Raw genomic sequence first — 16,785 nt, forward strand, 5'->3', positions numbered from 1 at the left:
TAAAGTTGGTGCCAGCACATGAAAAGCATCAATAAATGTTAGCTTTTATTAGCATTGTTATTATTGCTGTCAATCAGTTAACTATTATTTTTGAACATCCCCCCTCCCTTAGCCTCCAGGACCTCCTCCCCTCCTATGGCAGCCCTGCCGAGGTGTCCAGGGAAGTAGCAAAGGCTTCCTCTGCCTTGCCCTATTTGGGTACAGGATTTGTAGCCCTCCTTCCCTAACTTTGACCTCTAAACCACACTTACTTATTGTTGCAGCAGCTATATTATGAAAAACTTGTCTGTTCAGCTAGGCCAGCTCTTGGCAACAGGAGACTCGTCTACCTCTTTCCTTAAGCTCTCCCTTTTCCTCTTGGAGTCTCTGCCACCCCAACTACTCTAGGTACCCAGTCTTTTCATTTTTCTCATCATCAATAAGAAGATACTGACAAATAAAGTAATTCATACTACGGAGTCAGCGTTATCTTGGCTTTAAAAATAACACACAGAGAGGGCGATTCTTAACCCAAAGGAACATCTCACCAATGGGGGGATTTTATGCACTGTGTGGGAGCTACAGGAGCGGGCAGGGCTCTCCCTGGTCTCTTCAGCAACATCTTTAAGGAGCTGCCTGCCCTGCTTGCCTGTGGACAGGGCTCCACTTGGTATTCCAGTGCCTCCATTCTGTTGCCTCCCCTTTGTCTGTCTGAGACTGCACACTCCCGAGGACAGCCATCTCTCTGGCTAGCTCTCGCAGGGCTGTCTATAAAGCTGGGGGTTATGAGGCCTTGGACCATGACTTGGTGGGACGAGTGTTTGTGGCACATTCAGCACGCCCCACCCCACGTGCACCCTCGGACTTGCAGCCTCTGCTTCTCTTTCCCACGTGTAGGGAGAGGTAGGTTTTTCTCCCAGCTCTGAGAGGCAGCCCTTCCTGTGAGAGCCAGCCCTACCTCAGCCAAGGTCCTGGGTCCAGCCCTTTCCCACCATGGAGAAAATAGCAAGAAAAACAGATGAGAACTGATACCCTAAGCTGCAGGGTCTGCTGGGACCTGGCCCGGAGGAGCCCTAGGAAAGCTTTAACCCCCGGGGCTCCAGGCAGTTGAGAAGGGTGAGGGGAAGAGAAAAGGCGGCACCTCTCTAGCTAGAAGTTACCTCCTCCTCTGTCACCTGGGACACTGTCAGGATTCACCTCCTCTCTTGGTGGGTCATCACTGCCCAAATGTGGGTCCTGGGAGAGATACCCCCTCCCCTAGTCCTCAGGCTGGACGGCAATACCAGAGGTCACTTTGTCTACCCCCCTTTCTCTGGGTGGTACCACCTTTGAATAGGGTCTAGACATTCCCATTTTAAAGCTTGTAGGAAAGGGATGTTCCCAATCTGCCAGTCATCCACATCTAAACAACCCACAGTCAGCCTGGTGCCCTGAGGAGAGCTGGTCTTGGAGTCAGGAGACGTGGGCAAGTCGTTGCCCATTTCTGGACCTCGAGTTCCTAATCTGTAAAATGGGGATTCCATTTTGCGCTGTACTCACCTCACAGGGTGGTTACGGGGATTACCTGGGACATGAACGTAAAAGGGCTTTGTAAATGATCAATATGACGTAAATCATAGCTGTGATGGGCTGTGATAGGGGGTGCCTGGCCTACATCCTTCCTTCCGCAGCTGCCGCTCCATTGGGCTCTGCGGCGGCTCGCCACAGGGACCTGCACCCTGCCTGTGACAGCTGTGGCAGAGTACCTTAGCCTTTTTAAAAAAATTTTTATTTATTCTTATTTTTTTTTTACAGCTTTATTGGAGTATAATTGCTTTACAATGGTGTGTTAGTTTCTGCTTTATAACAAAATGAATCAGTTATACATATACCTGTGTTCCCATACCTCTTCCCTCTTGCGTCTCCCTCCCTCCCACCCTCCCTATCCCACGCCTCTAGGTGGTCACAAAGCACCGAGCTGATCTCCCTGTGCTATGCGGCTGCTTCCCACTAGCTAGCTATTTTACATTTGGTAGTGTCTATATGTCCATGCCACTCTCTCGCTTTGTCACAGCTTAGCCTTCCCCCTCCCCATATCTTTTGATAGAATGACCTGCGCTCCTTTAGTCTCACCCCATGGACTTGCCCAGAGCTTCTTTCACTATAGGACATGTGGGAAGCACTTTAAGCTCATCAGAAACAAACCTTGAGCCAGCTGTTTACAGAGCCATTAGGCTGTGTTTGCTGAGCATCTAGAGATAGCAGGGTTTCTCAGGTGCATGTGTTTTCAGGGGCTTGGAGGGTTAGGAGCTCAGGCACAGGGATATTGGTGGTGTGCTTACAGAGCATTTCCCATATGTTAGCTCATCTGAAGTGGGTCCCACAGTCTCACTTTACAGGGGAAGAACTGACCTAGTAAGTTGCAGACCTGGGGCCCAGATATGGATCTCTCTGACTCCAAAGTATGCACCAGGCTGGCTTTCCTGCTGGGGATTCAAGAGGTGGAAGTAGGCTTTAGTTACAGCAAGAGAGCAAGGATTAGACCTAAGAAAACTTCGGGAAGGCAGAAGCAAACTGGCCAGATTTCAAGGCCCCTTGGAGCTTTGGGGACACAAGGACCCTATGATTACAGAGTAGGGGATGGGGCACCACACTGAAGGTGCTGGAGTCATCTAGGGGCCTCAGTTTCCCCACTGGAATGATGAGATTAGAAATGAGGTTGCTTATCTAGTGCTTGCTTTCTAGATGGGGTGGGGGTGGGGTCCAGTTTCTCCCATCCCTCAAATCATTCCCCTTCCCACTCCTGTAAAGCCTTCAAGGAGCAGTGGGCTTTGGTCCAGGGTGAGAGGGACCTGAAGAATCATTGCTGTGAAGGAGAATGCCGCAGGTTCCACAGGCATGGGACAGAAGAAAACGGAGTCAGAGGGAGGCCTCCGCCTCCACACCCGTGGGTCTCAGTAGCTGTTCACATGCTCAGGAGGGGACTCCCTCCATCACAGAAGCTACATTGGAAAATAACAACTGGGCAAGCTGCTGGGCTGAGCCAGCTCCTCAGCACAGAGCTGGGCGGGCCCCAGCCCTTGGCGCTAGCTCCAAGGCCAGTGCGTGGGCAGAGGACATGCTGGCTGCTGGCTGGATTGGTTTAAAGGGAAGTGGGGAGCCCCCCCCTCGGAGGGGCATCACCTCAACCCTGGGGGCAGGGGTGGGGGAAGAGTCACGGCCCATGGGCAGCCTCATCCATTTTCTGTGTCATCCAAATGTTTTCATCATCTGTGTATGTCATGGCATGAAAAAGCTTGGTAGCTCTGCCCCTTGACATCGTCCTGCTTATTTCCTTCAAAGGACATATCACAACCTCTAGCTGTCTTGTTTATTTATTTCCTTACTTTTGTGTTATCTATTTCTTCACCCAAAATGTGAGCTGCATAGAGGTAGGGATTCTTTATCTTACTCCTAGCACAGAGACCAATGGCACAGAAAGCACGCAAAAATGAATGAATACACCCATGCATGCATGCATAAATGGGAGTCCCTTGCATGCAGTCCTCAGTGAACATCAGTTTTCTTTCCTGAGAATAATTCCCAATTATCTTGGGGGTGGAGAGCTGGTTCTTGAGATCAGCCCCTCAGGAGATAAGTACTGTACATGGCTGAAAGGGGAGGCGAGGTAAGGATGGAGGTGGGAGATGGGGGCACTGGCAGAGATGGGACACAGCCGAAAGGAGGGGGTGTGGGAAGGCTTTTTATGATAGTGTGTCAGCTGGCCCAAGGGGAGGGGTGGTTTGTTAATCACCTTGTTGTTGTGGTCAGTTAGGGAGCACAGGACAGCGCTGCCACCCTCCATGTGGTCTCGGGCAGAACGCGTGGCTACTCTGAACCTCAGTTTTCTCAGCTGTCAAATGGGCATTCATTCTGCTGGTGCTTTTCTACCCCATGGGAACTGTCACGAAGCAATGATAAGGTCACCAGTGGGGGTGTGCCAAGCACATGTGAGCAATTTTTACTTTGGTAATTTTAGTAAGACTCCTAAAGGAATTCATTTGTTATTTTCTTCTCTGTTTTTTCCCACCCTCAGCAGTAGACATGAACCAGTGCATCGCAAGTTCTGGCCTAAATTTTAGATCCCAAAGACTTGACCCTCTAGCCAAAGACATGCACCTCCCCACTCACTGGGCCCTGGCTGAGCAGGGGCCTCCTCTTAGAGACCCCCAGGGGCCGGGTGAACTGAGGAGGGGGCCTCACACTCTGCCCTCCTCTCCCCCAGGTACAAGACAGTGGTGACTCCCCGAAGGGCTGTGGTGGCCATCGTTGGCTGCTGGATTCTCTCCTTTGTGGTGGGCTTGACACCTATGTTCGGCTGGAACAACCTGAGTGCGGTGGAGCGGGCCTGGGTGGCCAATGGCAGTGTAGGTGAGCCCGTGATCAAGTGTCAGTTTGAGAAGGTGATCAGCATGGAGTACATGGTCTACTTCAACTTCTTTGTCTGGGTGCTGCCCCCACTGCTGCTCATGGTCTTCATCTACCTGGAGGTCTTCTACCTGATCCGCAAGCAGCTCAACAGGAAGGTGTCGGCATCCTCTGGCGACCCGCAGAAGTACTATGGGAAGGAGCTGAAGATCGCCAAGTCGCTGGCCCTCATCCTCTTCCTCTTTGCTCTCAGCTGGCTGCCCCTACACATCCTTAACTGCATCACCCTCTTCTGCCCTTCCTGCCATAAGCCGAGGCTCCTCATGTACATCGCCATCTTCCTCACACATGGTAACTCGGCCATGAATCCCATCGTCTATGCCTTCCGCATCCAGAAGTTTCGGGTTACCTTCCTTAAGATTTGGAACGACCACTTCCGCTGCCAACCTGCACCCCCCATCGATGAGGATCCTCCAGAAGAGAGGCCCGATGACTAGACTCCACCTCCTGCCCCCAGCTGCACACATCTGGGGCATCTCAGCCCAGTACTCACCTCCCTGCTGTCCCGCTCGTCTCCCTTGTCTCCCTGACTCTTCCCTACTGGCTTTTGGGCTGTGAGTGCCCTGCACCTCGAGGTCCTGGAGGAGTTTTGGGAGGGCAGTCCATGGGGAAAGAACGAGGTAACCTGAGGGGACGGGGAAAGTGGGGGCAGCACCCTAACCCTAACCCTAACCCTAACCCTAACCCTCCCCACCTGCCTGACCAACCCACAGGCAGCCCAGCGCATCAGGCTGAGTGGGGCTTGGGGACACTGAGACTGCCATGGGGCCATGTGGGCCAGGAGGGCAAGCTCAGCTCCCGTGGCGGGAAGGGAGGGGAGTCTGCTTGTCTTAGGTGGTAGTGGTGCAGCCCTGGGACCAAGTTTAAGGAGAGGAGAATATCCCTGCCAAGATGGCGGGAAGGGGAGAAACTAGATGTCCTGGCCTTGTTTTCTCTCCTGTTCTGTAGCAGAAGGTGGCCAGAGCCACTGACAGGCAGGAAGCAAGGAGCCTCAGTCCCCACCTTCTAGAACCCTGTGTTCCTGGCCATGCTGCATGCCAGGGTGCCTGCTCTCTTCGCCCTGGGGATCCCAGGGTTATACTTGGGAGAGGCCGAAAGAATGAGTCCAGAAATAATTTCCAGTATTTGCTTTATTCTCCACTAGCCCTTGGACCTGAGTGGGGGCTCCGAGCTCTCTGGAGCTAATGTGGAATGGTAGGTGTGGGCCTCAAACAGCCACTGGGAGACAGTGTTGAGCCCTCATTCTTGCCTTGAGCCTCCCAAGTAGGAGACTTGGAGTGTAACTGCCTGTCCTCTGGGCCACCAGCTCTCGGTGATGGGCATGTGCCCTCTTAGGTGACACCCATCTCTGTTGCTTCTGAGCCAGATGGAGAGGAGAGCCCCAGACATGCCAGCTCTTGGGAGCATTCTGCCTGCCTGGGGAGTGGATGAAGAAGGGAAAGTGGGCTGCTGTGGTCATGCTGGGATGAAGTGTGACAGGGTGGTCAGGCCAGAGGAGACTACCCTCCTGGGTGTATGGGCAGGAAGGTCTTACCAGAATTTAGGTACCCTCAGTACCCCTGACACTTAGCACAGTGTTCATGGGCTTTGAGGCTCTGTTGCAGAGTCTAGGCCTTTAGCCTAAACCCTTGGGGAAGGGTCTACTCCTGGCCAAGCCCAAAGCTCCTTATACAGAAGAATGAGGGGCCAGGTTCTAAGTGTGAATAGCAACTCCAGACATGATTCCAGGCCCTTCCCTCTCTCAGAGGTGGGATATCCCCTGGCTCCCAGGGCGGGCCACTTGACTAATAAAAGACTGTGAACCCTCATGGAGAACGTACCCCACCACCGTCTGAGGGCAACAAACAACCTCAACAGAGAAAAAGCAATGGTGGGGGATAGGGAGAGGTGAAGAGAGGGGGGACTTGGAGGCATTTGGAGCAAGGAGGGTTCCAAAGAAGGGTGTGTCTCTTCCTATAGTTATCCTCTTAGGGTAGCAAACTCTGCATGTGAAATGAGATCCTAAAAAATCTCATATCTGGAAAAGCCCCATGACACCGCGAGCCCCCTCCCACGGGCACCTTCCTCATGGTGTCAGAGGTGGAGACCCCCTCATGGTGACACATTCAACACCCACCTCGTGGTGACGCAGTGCCGCCCCCATCGTGATGATGCTCACTGTCACAGAGGCCCCTGCACTGTATCACCACACACCTTTATTCAAGTGCTTCTCGCCCAGTGTACAGCTCCCTGCAGGAGCGCTCCAATCTTTGCACTTTCCAGGGCCCCTTGTATCCAGGAAGCCTGGCCTGGGGCCTGCTAGGCAGGTACCAAGGAGCAAAGCCATCAGTCATCACTGTGGAGATGGGAACCTCTGGCCTCTGTGGAGCTTGATTCTGGGCCTGGCTGCCCTGAACCCTCAGGCCTGCAGCACCTAGCAGAGAACATGTTTTATGAGCCCCTGCTGTTAGGCAGAGCTGGGCTATACGTGCCCTGCTGGAGGGTTGATATGGGGAGGGCGAAGCAGTACCCCTCTTCCTTTCCCAGGCCTCCTTCCCCTTAGGCCCTTGGGCCCAAAGCCCAGGTCTCAGCTCTGCCCACTGCAGCTCCAGGATACATCCTTACTAGTCCAGGGCCTCAGAACCACCTGGGGACGGCAGTCAGGGCAAGGATGTTGCCCCTACTTCTCTGACTGAGGAAACAGGTCCAAGGGAAGGCCCTGGCCTAAGGTCTTTCAGAGCCAGGACTAGATCCTGTCCTCTGACCATCCACTGAATCCCTTCCACTGAATGCCCATCCCTTCCAGGCGTCACCAGCAGCACCCTGCCCGGCAGCGTCTGTGGAGCACCCCCAGGACTGTGCGTGTTCGTTGCCTGTGACTGCAGATTTGTACTCAGAGCTGGCTGCCCCCTTCCCTTCTCACTCCCACCCCTGCTCCTGGCCTCCACCCCCAGAGGCAGCGGAGGGAGTGCATGCAGCCATTTACCTTCCTGCTCATCACAGCCTCCACCAGTGGCTCTTCAGTGTGTGGCTGAGGCTGGGAGAGATCTGAAGGTTAGAGCTCAGGGAGGGGGTGGGTGTCTGCTGGGGACCCGAGTGGGGGGTGAGGGGGGGTGAGTGAGTCTCATGCCCTCACCCCAGTGATCCATCTGTCTACGAGGCAGACTCTACCGCCTCCTTTACCCACATTAAGCCATCCTCCCTCTTGGAAAGTCCTTCTGACAGCCTGACCTCGATTTTCACTACCCCTGTCTTGCCTTGATTTTCAGCGCTCAGCCTCGTCTAGTCCAGCAGGAGAAGAGGTGGCTTCTCCTGGTCTCCTATCCATTGGAGGGTTCCTAAGGAGTGACCCCTCTCAAGTCCTCACCTTTGACCTCCAGCCGGCAGTCCACAGACGCCTCCCCCAGCACATTGATGGCCTTGCAGGTGTAGACCCCGGAATCGAAGGGGCTGGGTTTCCGGATCTCCAGGGTGCAGACACCTTGCTCAGAGAGGGCGCGGTATTTGGGATCACCCTGGATGTCCATCTTGTTTTTCATCCAGATGATCCTGGGCTGGGGAAGCAAGGTCAGAGGAGAGCTGGGAAGTTTGTGGGCCAGGACGAGGCTCTCGAAGGCCATCCTCAGCTTAGGGAAAGATGCCTGGGAAGATTCTTCAACCCCGGTGCCCCTGCCCAGGCCACAGCAGGGCCCTGCCCCTCACCTTGGGTGATGCTCGGACACTGCAGAAGAGCTGCGTGCTGTAGCCAGGGGTGGAGGTGTGGTCAGCCAGGGGCTGGGTGAACGAGGGGGCTTCTGAGAAGTCTCGCTCAACAAAACTTTTAGGTTTGGCAACAATATCTGGTTTGGAGGGAGAAAGTAGGGTGAATTTGAGGTTACAGGAGGAGACCTCTTAAGACTGACCTCATCCATTTTCTTAAGATCACTACAGCTTACACTTCGGTATGCCATTTAATCTACACAGCATTCCTTTGCAAGGATAAATTTGTCATCCCCAGTTGACAGATGGAAAACTTAGACCCTTTATAGATGAGGGACTTGCCCAATATCACGTAGTGAGTTTGTGGCTTAAGCGATGGAAGGTCACATGATGACTATGGCTCTCTGAGCAGAGAGCTGGTGGTCTGGAGGAAAATTAAGGGCGGGAGACAATCCATTTCATCCCTGCCTCCTCCTCTGGAACCCCATGGCAGGACCCTAGGCTCCTGGGGTCTTTGGGAAGCCAGGCACAGCCAACATGCCGGAGCTTAGAGGCAGAACGTCTCAAAGAGGCAGAGGAAAGCCGAAACGACAGCTGGGTGAGTCACAGAGGGGAGGAGAGAGGGGGCTGGGCAGCAAAGCCAAACAGATGAGATGATCTTGGCTGAGGGTGGAGACTAAAAACCCAGGGATTCTACATTTCATTTCTGTTTGTCTTTGGAGACTTGACTGGCTTTCTTCTTTTAAATGAAAATTTCTTCCTAATTCTGTGCTGTTCAGGCTAATGTGTGCTTTCTGCAGCCCGCACAGACTGTACGGGGGAGGGCCTTGGAGCACACAGGGTGACAGGGAGAAAGGGCTTGGAATTTCACATTTGACGCAAGAGGGCCATGTGCCTGTATAGAGACAGTAAATACCCGTATCTCTCTTGTGCATCTATGTGGTGTTATATTAGGGTCGGGAGTTTGCTTTTAGCAAACTCACCAGTCTACCTATCCGCACACATTGCCCTTCACAGTAGCTCCCTTGGGACACTGCACAGGAGACCCAATGACTGCTATGATGTTGGCAGCCATACAGCATCTTTAGAACAAGTGCACAGCCTCCCAAGGGGTGCTTCTCATTTGCATGGGTTTGCTCTGATGTGTTTGTTTCAATCAATCAACCATGTCCATTTCTTTACAGTCACGAGGTGTGAATGTGTGTGGGGGGGTAGCTGTGGAGTGGGTGTGGAGAGGGCAGCAAAATCTCTGGCAAGTGGGCACCCATGAGAAGCACAAAGGGAGGGGTGCTGACACACCAAGGAAACGTCAGAGACAGGGAGAAGGGTCAGCATGGCAAGGCCTAGCTTGGTTTCCAGGCTTGGACCCAGACCCACCTGTCTTCTGGATGTGGGCGAGCTCCTTGGTGACGGCCGCCGAGGCACTGAGTCCACACCGGTTTTCCGAGAAGACTCGGAAGGAGTAAGAGTTACCCACGATGAGGTCTGAGATCGTGCAGGTGGTCGGGTGGTAGCGCTCCAGCACTGTGAACCATTGCTGCAAGGACCCTGGGCCTGTCATCCTCACCTCCCCCCTGCCCTACCCCTCCCTGCTCCCCCTGTGGCCTCTTCCTCAGAGGGGCTTGTTCCACGCCCCAGCCCCGGGAGGCTGAAACATCCAGCTTTGGGTCTGAGGGAACTTCAAATTGGGAGAAGGAACCCCTGGGAGAATGTGACCTTGCTGGGGTCTTCAGAGAATTCTAGAACTTTACTGGTCAAAGTGTGGCCCGAGGTCCTGCAAAGTAAGAATCACCTGAGAACTTCATAGAAATTCAGGATCTCAGTCCCCACCCCAGACCCACTGAATTAAGATCTGCATTTTAGCAAGATTCCCAGGTAATTCATATGCACATTACATTTCCTGAAGCACTGCTCTAGAGCTTGAAGGGCCTCCAAGAGCCACCCTTGCAGTCTTCAGGAGGAAACTGAAACCCAGAGATGAAAGAGATTTGCCAAGAGCCACACAGGGAGTCAGGTTAGTGGAAGGCAGACCAGAGCTCTTCAGTCCGTGGACTCTTAGTGGACAGGCCTTCCCAGATACCTAGGCCACTTCTTCCCCCACAAACCCAACCCCAGTCAGACCTTCCTCCTCCCCTTACTCTGCTCCAGCGGGCCTCACCCCTGTCTTTTTGTCTGCCTTCTGCACCGTGTAGCCCAGGATCTCTGTGTTGCCTGTGTCCTGGGGTGGTGTCCACTCGAGGGCAGCGTTGCAGCCCCAGACATCCAGTAGCCTGATGCTGCTGGGGGATCCAGGTTTATCTGTAGGACCCGAGTGTGAGAGAGAGTGAGGGGGAGGGCTGGGCTTGCTGCAAAATCCCCCCACCCAAGATCTGGCTCTTATCACTCTCTCTTGGCCTGACCCAATTGGCCATCAGTTCTGGGGCAGGAGGTGAGGTCTCTGTGTCCCCAGCAAGTCAGCCCTGCCTCCCCTGGCCCCATACCGATCACCAGGATGTCGATGGCTGCCTTGGCCTCCAGGCCTTCCAGCTGTACTGTGAGCTCATAGCAGCCTGAGTCGGAGCGCTGGGCTGAGCGGATGAAGAGGATGGAGTCCTGGTCCCCGGTGCGCACACTCACCCGCTGGCTGTCCAGGGCGTGACCGTTGTGGGTCCACGAGGCCTGAGGCTTGGGATTCCCCTGGGAGGGAGGAGCCCTCAAGGTGAGCGCAGAATGCACCAGCACCCCCACACCCACTCAGCTCCAGGGATCCCTGTGCCAGGGGAGCTGTCCGCATTGGCCCTTCTGAGCAGGGGCAGCAGAGGCTAGAGCCACAGGTGCTGCCTAGAGCCTCATTCTCCGGATGTCCAGCCAGCCCCGGGGCCACCTGTCCTGTTCACCGGCTGGAGAATCACAACTGAGTCATGTGTACAACAGAGGGAGGATGAGGCCATCTTGGTGGGTGAGTCTCAGGCAGACCTCCACGGGGATCCTGACATTTCCTGGGCTCCTCTAATACACCTCACACGGGGGCCCTTATTTCACCCAAGCTCTTATCCTGGGCAGGAGGCATACTCACCTGGAAGGGGATTTGCAGGTTAATCATCTCTCCCACCTGACGGACATAGGTCTGACGAAGGTGGCGGGGAACGCGGATCTTGGGGGCCTCTGCATTAAAGCGAGAGGCTAGGCTTAGCACAGCAGGGGGCTGCTGATTGGAGGCTTCTGTGGCAGGGGCAGGGGACAACTGGAGAAGGCTGCTGGCTGGGCAGGAGGTCTGAGTGTGCTCTGAGGCTGCCTCCTTGTGGACAGGGCAAAGCTCACTCCCCAGATCCAGGGACCCAACTCCTCTGAGGCCCTTGGGGACTTGAGAGCCAGGAGGTTCCAGGAGGGCAGGACCTCCACGGTGTGAACTGGTAGGCATCCGGGGCACTCCCTTGGTGCCCTGACCCTGCCAGGCTGGGATTTGCCCTGCTGCTCTGGTATTCCTGGACTCCAGATGGGCCCCAGCTGGCTCCCTGGCTCCCCCTGGTGGGCAGCGTGTGCTGCGCCTGTGGGCCTGCATTCCCTGGAAGGGTGGCAACACTGCCTTCCCAGTCCCTCTGCCCTTCTGCTTTGAACAGCTCAGGCCTTCAGAGAAGCCCCTGTGAGACCCATTTGCCCACTGCTCTGTCTCCAAGCCATATGGGAGGATTGGGATCTTTCCCTTTTTAAATGAAGCCAGAGCAGACCTACCCCCTTCCTTCTCTCTTACTCCTGCCACTACCTTTCAGTCTGCGGTGGGGGAGTCCTTCCAGACACTTTACTTCAGCCCCATGCTACGGTAGAGAACCACCTTCCTGACTATCACCTAATCATGTGCAACCACTGAAACGGTCGGGCATTCCAAGGGAAGCTGCAACAGCCCCTGCCACTATCCCCCCGGGCGGGAGCAGGGGTGGTGGTAGCTGAGGCTCCTCAGTGGCAAACAGGTGGCAGCAGTCGGTCAGTGGCATGCAGGGCAGAGAGGGAGGAGACAGAAGGAACACGGTGTCTCTGAGGATTAGCTGTGCAGGCACTTGGCCCTGGGAGCATCAGGCGTGGAATGTTCCAGGGGCAGCTGCAGGGGGCCAGGAATGCTTGGCAGCTCCAGGTGGCTGAGGAGGGACAGCTGAGCAGCTGAGGACTCTGGACAGGGTCCCCACCCTGCCCTGCCCATGAGGGGGGCCTGGCTGGCTGCTCCCTGTTTATTCACAGCCTCCTCCCCTCTTCTCTCCAGGAAATCCCCTTCTCTCCTGCCAGAGGAATTTTAATGGAGTAGAGGGCGCTGAGTCTAGCGGACTCCTCCAGTGTTAGGCCTTGAAGTAGAGGACCCTGGTCCCTGCAGGCTCTCAGAGTCTGAGATCCCTGGGCCCTCAGGAAAGGTCCAGGATGCCCACCAACCCCACTCCCCAACAAGGAGGGCTTCCTGGCACTCCCAGGCTAGAATCGGTGAGTCCATATTAAGTTGCCAGGTGGCACCATGTCTCACCAAGACTCAAAGGAGGGGAAAGGCCTCTGGTTTTGAAAACCACCAGAAAAAGAGTCCCTGCTGCCTGGTAAGACATGAACTGGCCTGTGTGGGAGTCAGGTTCTGGGACTGCCGCTAATAGGCTAGGTGACCTCAAGGGAGTCCTGGGTGCCTTTGGACCTGCTTGGCTTGGATGGACAAGCCGTGACAGTCTACAATTCTACACTCCCAACCCCCTGGTGCCCACATCTCTCAGGCCTTAGAGTTGAAAAGTATTTCCTTGAATCCAAACTTGACCTCCTTCTGTGGCCATGAAACCCCCTCTGTCTGGAGGCCTTGTCCAGAATTATGGGGTCAAGATGAGGAGGGGGGAACAAGGAGAAAGGTGGAAAAGGCCTCAGGCCACCTGCTGGCCTATGTCTCTTGTCACCCTGGGGCTCTGGGCTGTCCCCAGAAGCCTTGGATCAGACCAAATGACTCACTGCCATTAACAGACTGAAACCTGATCGGTCCTGGGAGGGCTTGAGGCTAATGCACCCTACAAATAGAAATCTTAGCAAGGGGACAGCAGCTGGCCTCCCAGGTTCCCAGGGCAGCACTGGCCTCTGGGGATGGAGAAACCTTCACGGACCTTTTGTAGGGCATTAATCTTCTTCCCACTAGGGACGTGGTGCAGCAAGAGGCAAGCAAAGACTCCTATCTGGAACCCAGGCCATATGAAATGAGCAGAAAATGAGCTTCCATGGCCGCTGAAGGATTTAAGATTAGGTAGGAAGAATGAAATGACTCTAAGCATTGGGACTCTGAGGCAGGTGACCTGGGGAGCTTGAGCTCTCACTTCTGGAGGTCAGGAAGCTTGGGGGCTGGGCCACTCAGGGAAGTGGCCTCTTTGACCTCTAGAGGCCCCTTGCTGCTGAGGAACCTGGGACTTTCTTAAGGCAGAATGGCGATAGCAGGTGGCTTGTGCACGTGAGTGTGGGATGGGGGGAAATGACTGTCCTGTTCGCTCTACCCATTGGCCTCAGTTTCTCCATCCATTAGATAAGGTGCCTGGGAAGGGCTGGGGAGCAGGATTTACCGATGATCCTTTGGATGTGGACAGGCTGGTCCAGCACAGCTGGTGGGCCAGCCCCTGCAGAGCTCACTGCAGCCACACGTATGAAGAACTTGTCACCTAGAGCCAGGTTCCGCACGGTCTGCTGGGTCACCATCATGGGCCGGGAATTCACAGGCACCCACTCCAAGGCTGAGAGAAATGAAGAGAGTGCAAGGCCCTGGCTCCATGGCTGTGGGCACCCTTCTCAGTGGGGTTTCCCTTCTCGCTGATGATCTGAGGAAGCTGACCTCCCTTTCTGGGACTTATTTTCCCTTTGCTTCCCTGACTTCTTGTTGTCAAATGGCATCAAAGACACCTGATGTTAGAACCCTTGAGTGGTGGCCAGAGATGGGTTTGCCCGGAGCCCAGAGAGGGTTGGACACATTTGCCAAATCACACAGCAAGGTAGGGGCAAAGGCAGCCACACGTATGAAGAACTTGACTGCCATGGAGGTGGATAACAGGATGCTGGCATGAGGAATTTGGCCAGAGCTGCCCGTCCCCTATTTCTCCTCACTCTCTCTTACAACTTACCCTCCCCCTCAGCTTCTTTTGCTCTCCACCTCCTGCTTGCCCTCCCCAAGCAGGGTCCTCTGAGACTTAGCACCTCCTTCGTTCTCACAGAGGAGTGCCCCACTGTCACCTACCCTTTTATCTCTGTTACTCAGAGGCTTCCTGGAGCTGGAGGACAGGGGGCCTCCTAAGGCCGTTTGGACATCCTCCTGCTTTCAGAGGTGCATTTGTGGAGCAAGAAGCTGTGTGTGAGTGGCTTGAGTGGACTGCTTCCTCTCCCTCCTTCTGTATCTCCCCTTGGACTGACCCAACTGCAGAGTCTGGGGGCTTGTCCCTGCTGCCCTCTAAGCCCACCTCCCCTGGGTGTATGCAGGGCTTAGCCCATAGCTCACCTCCCTCTCGGCGGAGTTCCAGAACATAGCCCTGGAGCCCCAGCTTCCCTAGCCTCTCCGGGGGTTCCCAGCTCACAGTCACCGAGCTGTCACTCACGTCCTCCACAGCCAGCAGCAGCGGGGCACTGGGGACATCTGAGGGAGAAGCAGGGGGAGATAAAGAGGTTCGTAGCCAAAAGCTCTCCCCGCGCCACTCTCCGCCAAGGCTGCCTCCCTCCTCCACCTGTCCCGCCTCTTGTCACCTTCACTTGGAGGTGCGGGTTTAGAGGCTGCGGGGGCAGGTGCCTGAGGGGCAGGCTCCTGTGGCTTGGGAGCCTGCTCTTCCCCGGTAGATTTCGGTGCCGCCACTTCTCCAGAGGGCTCTGTGGTGGGCACATTTGCAGACTCAGAGGCAGTCTCCTCCGGACCACAGGCAAGGGCTTCCCGGGTGGCTTTTCCTCTCATTGCAAGGATTGCTGGAGGGTCGGGCTGGAGGGCGCAGGTAGTAGCACTGGAGGGTCTGTGCTTCCAGGGTGCCTGGGACACCCAGGTCCAGGCTTATATAGTCAGGGGGCTGCCCCACCCCCAGGCAAATGATTCCCAGCTGTGGGGTCAGGTCAGGCAGGGGGACTGGGGGGGTGCGTGGGGAGGCGCTGAAGCCAGGAATAGCTCTGGCGGAGGACTGCAAGGGTCCCTTGAGGAGTGCACGACCTCGTCCATCACCCCGACTGGATCTCAGCAGGCAGGGTTCTGGTGCCCAGATGGGAGGAGGGTACAGATCGGTGAGATGGGACATTGCCAGGAGCCTGCGCCAGGGGTCAGGGCAATGGGAACGAGAGCTTCCATCTGGAGAATGAACCCAGATCAGGCTCTGTGTGTTTGGCCTCTGGGGGACCACTTGTGCCCAGGGCTTCTCAGCTTGGGTGCTGGGGTTCCAGACAGCCTGGAAACAGCCTCCTCTTGGGAGCACTCCCAGCTTTGTCCCTGGGGTCCCACACTCCCCTGGTCCTCACATTCCCTGGGAATTCTCACTTGTGCTGTATGAGGTTGAGGGCCTAGAGAGGGAGGGAATTGGGATGCCCAAGGTGGGCCTGATTGGAGGAAGGTCTTCTAGCAATGGGACCCCAGGAAGGGAGTCTAAGGCCCCTGGTTACCCAGCCTCTCCAATCCCTGCTCTGGACCTCAGTTTCGCCATCTGTTACAGAGAACACTATGACAGTCCCCTAGCCCTTGGGGGTAAAATCAAGTCATAAGACAGGTCTGGAAGAGACCTTGGAGGAGGACAGCACTCTGAGACTTGTATTCTTCGAAGCAGGACATCTGCATGCCACGGGGAAATGAGGCAGGTACAACCAAATTCCTAGTCATTGAGTCATTCATCCAATAAAACAGTAAGATTGGGAATGATTTAATAAGCCTGAAAATAACACGTGTCGGGGAGGAGGGGAAGTAACAAGAACTCTCATTGCTGGTGGGAGTGTAGATGGGAGCAATCTCTTTGGAAAAAGTGAGACAGTATCTAGTCAGATTGAAAATGTGCAAATTCTATGACCCAGCAGTTACACCCCCAGAAACTCTCACACCCGTGGCCCAGGAGACATGCATGCAAACATTCACAGCAGCATTGTTTGTAACACCAAATCTGGAGAACACAGCTCTCCCTCAACAGGGGAATGCATAAATAACTGTGACATGTATGTGCCCCTCTAAACCAAAAATGGAATATAAAATGAGCAAACTTCAGCTACATGGTTGATCTAACAGACATAATGGGGAGCAAAGGAGCCAGGCACAGAGAGCGATGAGATACCTTTCATATCCAATTCAAGCACGGGGAGCACCAGCTCTCTTCTTCAAGGGGTGTCTGTGGCGGGTGAGACCACAAAAGAAGGCAGGCAAGGTCAGGACAGTGCCTGCCTCTGGGCAGAGGGACAGGGAGGTATGTGACTGTGGAGTTTCAGGGGCACTAATGAGGTCTCATTTCCTGTCCTGGGTGGTGGTTACACAGGCTTTCACTGTATAGTAATTCTTTAAATTAAACAAATACATTTTACGCACTCTTTAGCTTGTATGATATATCCCCTAATTTAAAAATCAATACACATGTAATTTATTTAGGACCCTCAGTGGCATGCACTGAGGGTGGAGGCCTCACACTGGTGAGGTGTGGCCACCTCTCACCATTGGCTGTCCTTGTTGGGGAGAGGCAGTGGAGGGCCTGGGGAGCCTCCAGATCC

General features: G+C 54.8%; 2 protein-coding genes across 5 annotated transcripts in view; one reads left to right on the plus strand and one right to left on the minus strand.

Annotated features, from left to right (window-relative positions):
• Positions 1 to 7,419, plus strand: part of ADORA1 (adenosine A1 receptor) — a 35,613-nt gene extending 28,194 nt beyond the window's left edge. For 2 of the 3 annotated variants that reach the window (XR_003794275.1, XR_003794276.1), the window contains 2 exons: positions 4,223 to 5,045; positions 7,211 to 7,409. Coding sequence is in view for 1 of the 3 variants with exons in the window: in XM_029227057.1 (XP_029082890.1) it covers positions 4,223 to 4,862 (640 nt within the window). In the remaining 2 variants the exon portion in view is untranslated. Of the gene's footprint in view, positions 1 to 4,222 lie in introns of all 3 variants that reach the window. The other variant, XM_029227057.1, reaches the window with a different exon arrangement.
• Positions 7,420 to 7,424: 5 nt separating this feature from the next.
• MYBPH (myosin binding protein H) lies at positions 7,425 to 15,111 on the minus strand. 2 transcript variants are annotated; one of them, XM_029227056.1, is made up of 10 exons: positions 14,812 to 15,111; positions 14,570 to 14,704; positions 13,647 to 13,814; positions 11,159 to 11,247; positions 10,584 to 10,779; positions 10,262 to 10,401; positions 9,481 to 9,640; positions 8,107 to 8,243; positions 7,772 to 7,958; positions 7,425 to 7,441 (listed from the first exon to the last, which is right to left on the minus strand). In XM_029227056.1, the coding sequence occupies exons 1-10, from the start codon at positions 15,011 to 15,013 to the stop codon at positions 7,425 to 7,427; spliced, it is 1,431 nt and encodes a 476-aa protein (XP_029082889.1). In that variant the 5' UTR covers positions 15,014 to 15,111. The 2 variants fall into 2 exon arrangements, with proteins under 2 accessions (XP_029082889.1, XP_029082888.1); XM_029227055.1 differs by lacking the exon at positions 7,425 to 7,441 and having other exon boundaries at positions 7,682 to 7,958.
• Between the last annotated feature and the right edge of the window lie 1,674 nt (positions 15,112 to 16,785).

This window comes from Monodon monoceros, unplaced genomic scaffold (assembly GCF_005190385.1).
Source record: "Monodon monoceros isolate NGI ecotype Baffin Bay Population unplaced genomic scaffold, NGI_Narwhal_1 Super_Scaffold_18, whole genome shotgun sequence".
Taxonomy (NCBI): domain Eukaryota; kingdom Metazoa; phylum Chordata; class Mammalia; order Artiodactyla; family Monodontidae; genus Monodon; species Monodon monoceros.